At 53.0% G+C, this 6,939-nt stretch overlaps 1 protein-coding gene across 1 annotated transcript; it reads right to left on the reverse strand.

Annotated features, from left to right (window-relative positions):
* Positions 1 to 4,026: 4,026 nt before the first annotated feature.
* Ubxn10 (UBX domain protein 10) lies at positions 4,027 to 4,866 on the reverse strand. Its single transcript, XM_021201326.1, has one exon. The coding sequence runs from the start codon at positions 4,864 to 4,866 to the stop codon at positions 4,027 to 4,029; it is 840 nt and encodes a 279-aa protein (XP_021056985.1).
* Between the last annotated feature and the right edge of the window lie 2,073 nt (positions 4,867 to 6,939).

Raw genomic sequence — 6,939 nt, forward strand, 5'->3', positions numbered from 1 at the left:
ACTTCCTGGAGTTGATCTTCCATCTTCTGCCCCAGCCCCTGAGTCTCTTCAGCCACCAGCCAGAGAGTCCCTCCAGTCAGGACAGGCTGAATAAGTGGGGGCTGAATTTCACCCACGAGTGTGTGTCACAACGGATGTTCAGCCCTTTAGGAGAGAGTGTAAGTGTCCAGAAATACCTTGGTTTGTTCTTCTGTGTTGACTACTCAGGGGAGCAAATGCTTCCTGAACATTTGAATGAACAGGAAGATAAAAGGACGTCAGAGTGGGCTGGGAGGGACATCTCTAAGCAAGGAAGTGGCACGTCACTAGTGGGGACAGAAAGGAAAACATCTGATCTTATTTTTTATAATGGGACTTGCGTGCTCGTAACTGACTCACCAAAAGTCTGTCCTGCTTCCACTGCCTGGGCCTCCACAGTGGGTCTAAGGCCCTAGGGTGTGACTTGGCTGTTTTGGTGCAGTGATTAAGTTGTAGTGTAGGCTTAACTGTCGCTACACCATTGCGTGGCCGTGGATGAAGAAAGCAGATTAGCTATATTGGATAAAAACACTTCCAAGCTGATGTCAAACCAGAAGCCCATCCAGGAATCTGCTTAGAAAGCAGAGAAATGGATCCCATCACATGAAAGGCACCTCCGAAAGGTACATCAAACACCAAGAAACTGAGAGTTCATTCATCCCATTCTAGTTCCCCTGCATCGACTTGTGCAAGGCTAGGGACCTGCCCTCCTCAGGTCACCCGTATTAGCCCAAAGTCTTGTCCTCAGGCTGTCTCTTTGACAGGACCACCCTAGCCTGGTTGTTGGCCACATCCCCAGGGGCAGTCAGGGTAAGGGCTATGTCAGAGCTGACTGCCATCTGTTAATGCATTTTATTTTTTTATTTTTTTGGATTCGAGGTGATGAGTCACCTGCGTCTCCTTCTGTTATTGCTGCTGCTGAGGGTGATGTAGTTATTGCCTTTACTGGAAGATACGCTGGGATCACTCATCCTCTGCTAAGTCGGCGTCCATGATGAGCAGTCTTTCCAGTACCGCCACTGGAAAAGTGGAGGTAATTATGTTTGGCAGTGGCAGGAAGGAGACAAAGATACGGGGGTGGGGGGGAGTGACATGGTGTGACCCCTGCCCCTACTCTGGGCCGGTCAGATACAGCTGAGCCACTGAACAACCTCAGACGGAGAGCTCGGTTGTGGATTTGTACTCCCTTGCTAACAGTCTCTTGCAGTGTCTTAGCATTTTGTTGCTGTGAATAGACACCATGACCAAGGCAACTCTTATAAAGGAAAACATTTGATTGGGGCTGCCTTACAGTTTCAGGTTCAGTTCATTAGCATCATGGGGGGAGGGGGAAGCATGGCAACATCCAGGCAGATGTGGTACTGGAGGAGGAGTTGAGAGATCTACATCTTGATCTACAGGCAGCCAGAGAAGACCGTCTTCTGCAGGCCGTCAGGAGGAGGGACTCTTCCACACTGCGTGAAAGCCTGAGCATAGGAGGCCTCCAAGTCCACCTACACAGTGACACTCCTCCTCTACCGAGGCCACACCTTCTTCAATAGAGCCACACCTCCTAATAGTGCCACTCCCTATGGCCATGAATTTAAACCACCCCACTGGGCATGCTCACGCTGACCACTATGTTGTCCTAGGGGAGACCTCTCAGATGACTACTGGCTCACCAAACGATGAAGGTCTGTGACTATCAAGTGAGAACGGCCAACCAAAGGCCGCCACAATGAATGTGCAAACAGGCAGGTCCCATTAGACCAGAGCATCCCCGATGCCACAGGCGAGTTGGAGGGGACTCTTCCCCAGCCACCTCCTAGGTCAGAAGCAGAGCCACTTCTGAGGGGCTTCCATGGTGGGACTCTGTGTGTGTGTGTGTGTGTGTGTGTGTGTGTGTGTGTGTGTGTGTGTAGCCTTGGCTTCAATGGCCTGCAGGATACGCGGTTTCCCAGGGATACACCTGCAGATGAGATTCACGTGCTGCTCTGCATACTCCTGTCTGGGTGGCTCAAGTCTTAGGCTAAAACATGAGATGGATGCCTCCACACAGGGTTTCACACAAATCAGCTTTTATTGTTCGTATCATTATTTTTTTTCCAAGAAGAAAAAAAGGAGAGGTGATTGCGATGGCTCAAATCTAGCTTTAATCATGTCTCCTGGAAGATCCTAAAATATCCCTGTGCTTCGTGCCTCCCCCTTTTGTTCCCCCACCACCCCCAAATTCTAAGCCAAATAGCAGCAGCAAACCCCTAAATCCAGGAGCTTCTCACTCCACTAAGCATACTCCACTTCTCAATGGAGCATTCTAAAGCTTCGAATCACCAAGTTGTGTGTGCATGCGTGGGTGGGGTTTTATTCCCACCATAGAGTAGGCGTGTGATTTTTTTTTTTTATAGTCTCCTAGATAGAGGGCAGAATTGTACACTTAGGGGTAAGTGGAATGCCTGTACTGGAGGGTCCAAGTTCAAGCTACCAGTCCCTTCTGTCACAGTCACTTAGTGAAAGAGGTGGCCAGTTGCATGGGCCTGCCACCTCAAAGTCAAGTTCCAGCTGACCTTTCCCATCAAAGGAGCCGCTAACCTAGGCAGGACTGTAAATCTAGCAAATGTTCAGGAATATCCCTGTCCGGAGTGATCTGTGTGGCATGGGAGGTGTCTGGGGTAGGATGACACTGTTAAGAGTAATCACTGCTGTCACCAAGGGATAGTGTGCTAGAAGGAACACCCATAACTGCTGGTGTTGTCCCGTGCACAAGATGCCCCTGTTGCTGAGGTAGTGACACTTTGAGATGCTCCAACAACTCTTAAACCCTGCCTTGTCTGGGTACTGAGGGTGTGGGGGGCATGTACCGTTCAGTACCCAGGACACGTGGTGCTTGGGCTCCAAGGGGGACTAAGTGCCCAGAAGGTCTCAGTGTTCCTGACTCCCGATGGGGACTTGGCCGTCAAGGGAGGCAGATGACTTGTGGGTGTCTGGCTGAACCTACAATACGAGAGAGCTTTGGCAAACGATCTGTAGCCCCAGAAAAAACAAGACTCTACAGTGCTTGTGACAGCTCTGGCTCAGGCGGGAGGGACATTCCATGTCAGTGAGCCGGCTGGCTGCACAGCAGGGTCTCAACAGGGCCACAGGAAGAGAAACCCCAATGAGCTGCCTTCCTTCTCCTACAGAGGACCTGACATCAGAGACCACTTTGGGGGCACTGGCCTTCCATGTTGAGAGAGACGCTGACAATGATGAAACAATTTACCTGTGCTCAACTAGGCCAAGGGGTTGTTCGTATAAACTCGTGCAGAAGCGTAGCTGTGTGCCTCCTAACAACAGGGTGCTGCCAGAGTTTACTTCCATTTTGGAAGGATCCTGCACACAGACCGTTGATACCAAGAAGCTCCAACCGTCCGTCCACTCAAAAGTTGCCCTGGCTGGTCCATGGCTGGAGGGGCCATTTCCATGGGCAAGCTCTAGGACGTCTCAGAGATGTGTGCTGAGGGAATTCTGACAGCAGAAGGTATCTCTTCCCTTTGCTGCCGCCTCATACCAACAGGGACCCTCGTGGGTCTCCGTTGCAAGAAATGCCAGCGTCAGTGCCGTGATCCCTAAGCCCCCGCTTATTACTAGACGAGAATCCTCTCTGGGAAGAGCTTAATCTGGTGTCAAGTACAGAAAGGCGAAGTATTGGCTTTGAGAGACTCAAAGTTCACTGCACTGACAGAAGATTCTGGAAGGAGCCAGCAGTGGAAAGTAGATTATCCTGGCCGCAGCCACAGTCCAGGGATGGTTGTAGAACTTCCTTGTGGCTGCCGGAGAGAATGTGGGGCTACAATGGAGTTTTCTAGAGAGGTTTCTTCCCTTGTGTAGATTTGTCCCTGCCTCCACAGACTTGCTATACAAACAAGGCCCTAGGGGTCTCGGCTGCCCTGGGCTCACATGGCACCTGAAACCAAGGTTGCGTTGGAGGCTTCAGGCTGCCCAACGTTCTCTATGCTCAAAGACCTGGGGCCCCAGCCTGGTGCGGAGGGCTCAGGGCCACCCCTCCCCCTCCTCCTGCGAGATGCCCAGCACGGATTTATGAAGGATGCCACACTCCTGAAGGGACTTGGTGAGATCAGAGAAACGTCTCCTGGGCACCTCCATCGTCTCAATGCTGCAGTGTTGGTAGGTTGTTTTGTTTTTCTGCTCGGCCACCTCGAGGACGGTCTGGAGGTCATCACTGGGCCTGAAGTAGCGCACGAACCTTTGGCCTGAGGGTGACCGGACGGCCAGCAGCAGCCTCGGCTCTTCGTCCGATGGCTCCTCAATGTTTGAGGCCCGGGAGGAACTCTGTCTTTTGGTTCGGATGATGAATTTCTTCTCTAAGGCACAAACTTGGGCTCTGGAGTCTTCCTGGCCTGACTCCTCTTGGTAAAGGGCCTGGACGCTGCTCAGCTGCAGGGAACTGGTCTTGCTGGCCACAGTGTCCACAGCCCCCTCCTCTAAGCTCCTCCTGTTGATGGATGGAAGGACCGGGTACCTGTTGAGAGATGAAGTGGTCCGTATGGGCGCCTGCTGCAGCAGCTCCTGCATCTCATCAGGAGCTCCCTGAGATATTGAGACCGTGGCACAGACTCCTGGTTTCTGGTTGCTTGGAGACCCGGAGGACTGTGGTGGGGGTGAAGAGGATAGTGCACTGGGGGAGCCGTCCCCACCGTCCCCCATGCCTTGTGGTCTGTGCAAATTCGGCCGCTTCCGGCCCTTGGCAGACTTGGGCCTGATGACGTGCATCCTGAGTGAGTTGGGCTGCCAGGTGGAGCTGTCGCCTGCGGTGCTGACCACAGTGCTGCGTTCAGGTGGTGCAAAGTTCACAGGGGCTTCTATGGCCATTGCTTCTCAGGACCCCTAAGGAAGCAGGCAGAAACAGAGATGGCCATGGGTTAAGCTTCCCGAGCCACTGGGGCTCCCTCTTCTGTCATGCGCTGCTCACTGGAAGAGTGAGCACCCGTGGACCAGAGTGTGGGAGCTACCTCTGGTTTTCTGACATGGAGGAGCAGCAGGGGCTCGTCCACGTCAAGCTCTCAGGACACACATCAGTGATCCAAAGCCCTTGGGATTTAAATCCTTAAAGGGAGTGAAAGCCACTGGTCTGCAGATATTTTCAAGGTACAGGAAGTACTATGAAGAAAATAAAAGCCAATGCTCGCTCTCATGGAGAAGGGCCTGTGTGCAGAAAGGCCAGCGAGAGAGGGAACGAGCCATGTGACAAGCTGGAGTCACGGTCAGGCAAATTTCTCCATGGATGCGCTTGTTTGTTCTGACTGCTGCACTGGGACATAACCAGGACATGGTCACACACTCAAGAGAGTGCACTGTGCTCTGGTAACATCTGGTTGAGCCCAACCCAGAAAAGTGTCCAGGGGACAGAAGGGCCCCACCGGGGAAGTCCTACATCAGGTAGAATGTACCGGGTTCCAGAGTCCTTGCTGGCTCCCTGGGCTGGAAGCTCTCTTAGGGAGGTGCAGGTGAGGAGTGTTGGAGGCAGACTGTATTTGCTCAGAGGGAGGAAGGTAACCCTGCTAAGACTCTCTGCAGGGTAACCAGGCTCAGCTCCACTCAACAGCAGGTCACTTCTCCAGACAAGGGACACAGACTGTCTGCCTTGACATCTCTCACTATAGACATGCCACCCTCTGGGATTCCCACCCGGCCCTCCTGCCGTGGGCTGCCTACACTTTGCCCTTACACGCAGGTCACATGGAACATGGCTCTCCAGCCTGGTCAGTGGCGAGAGGACAGGGACCGCTCTGGTCACCGCGAGCCTCCACAGGAAGACCTAGAGAGCATCTATTTTGACTTTTCCGTCTGTACTGTCCGTAGACACCAGGCAGCTCTGCCTCCCGCGGGACAGTCCTGGGCAGGATCAAATGGATGGGTGTGACTTCGTGTTGGTTACAGGCCTGTCTTGTGTGCTTCTGTTATTCTAGATCAGTGCTGTGTGTACCTGTTGTTCTTCAATGGGAGTTGGCAGCTTTTGACCCTGCAATATGACGTCATCCACAGGCACACGGGCCACATTTGTAACTAGCCTTGGACACGTGCGACCCGTGGGCCCACACGCCTGCTTTAGAACCTTTCCCCAAGGCATTGGTTGTGGCTCTTCTCCTACTTAGTGTTAAATAGCTGGGAGATGGCAGCTCCCAAATGTGTCCTGTCCACTGCACAGAACAGCCAGGGGGCTGACTTCAGGACTCCCCCACCCCCGCCCCATGCAGTTGCCTCAAAAACGTTTCTTGGGTTGATCTGTTCCTTCCACCTGCACACTGTCACTCACCTCAGAGTTGTCTTTCCCCAAGCTCCTCCATCACAAAGCCCTCGGGAGCACTAGTCCAGGTCCGTGGGCGTAAGTGTAACCCCTGCCCCCCCCCCCCCCCCCCCGGTTGCTCTGTGTGTTCTCTTCTGTACTAGGCCACCAGGAGCCAGGCCACAAGGAACCAAAGCACCACTACTTCTACGAATCCAGGGCAGCCTGCTGTTCAAAATCTCCGACCAGGTTCCCTTCCTTTCTCGTGTTTTAATCCTCTTTATCCGTATGTCCTGTGTGTCTGTGTGTTTTGCATGTTTGGGGGCACATGTGTAGGCCGGTACACACGCACAGATGGAGGCCCAAGGTTTGATGTCAGTGGAAATCAGCCTCCGTGGCTCTCATGCCTTATTCATTGAGGCAGGACCTCTCAATCAAACTCAGAGCTCATCCATATGGCTAGTCTTACTAGATTGGGGATCCTGTCTCTGCCTTCCAGGGCTGGAGCTATAGGTGAGCTGGCACACTCATCCAGCACTTTCATGGATTGTGGGGATCCAAATTCTGGTCCTTGGGCAAGTGCTATCCCCACTGAGCTGTTTCTCTCTCTCTCTCTCTCTCTCTCTCTCTCTCTCTCTCTCTCTCTCTCTCTCTCTCTC

This window comes from Mus pahari, chromosome 6, assembly GCF_900095145.1.
Source record: "Mus pahari chromosome 6, PAHARI_EIJ_v1.1, whole genome shotgun sequence".
In the NCBI taxonomy this organism is placed as follows: Eukaryota; Metazoa; Chordata; class Mammalia; order Rodentia; family Muridae; genus Mus; species Mus pahari.

Coding starts and splice junctions, on each gene's coding strand:
- Ubxn10 (XM_021201326.1), bottom strand. CDS start 4,866: ATGGCCATAGAAGCCCCTGTGAACTTTGCACCACCTGAACGCAGCACT.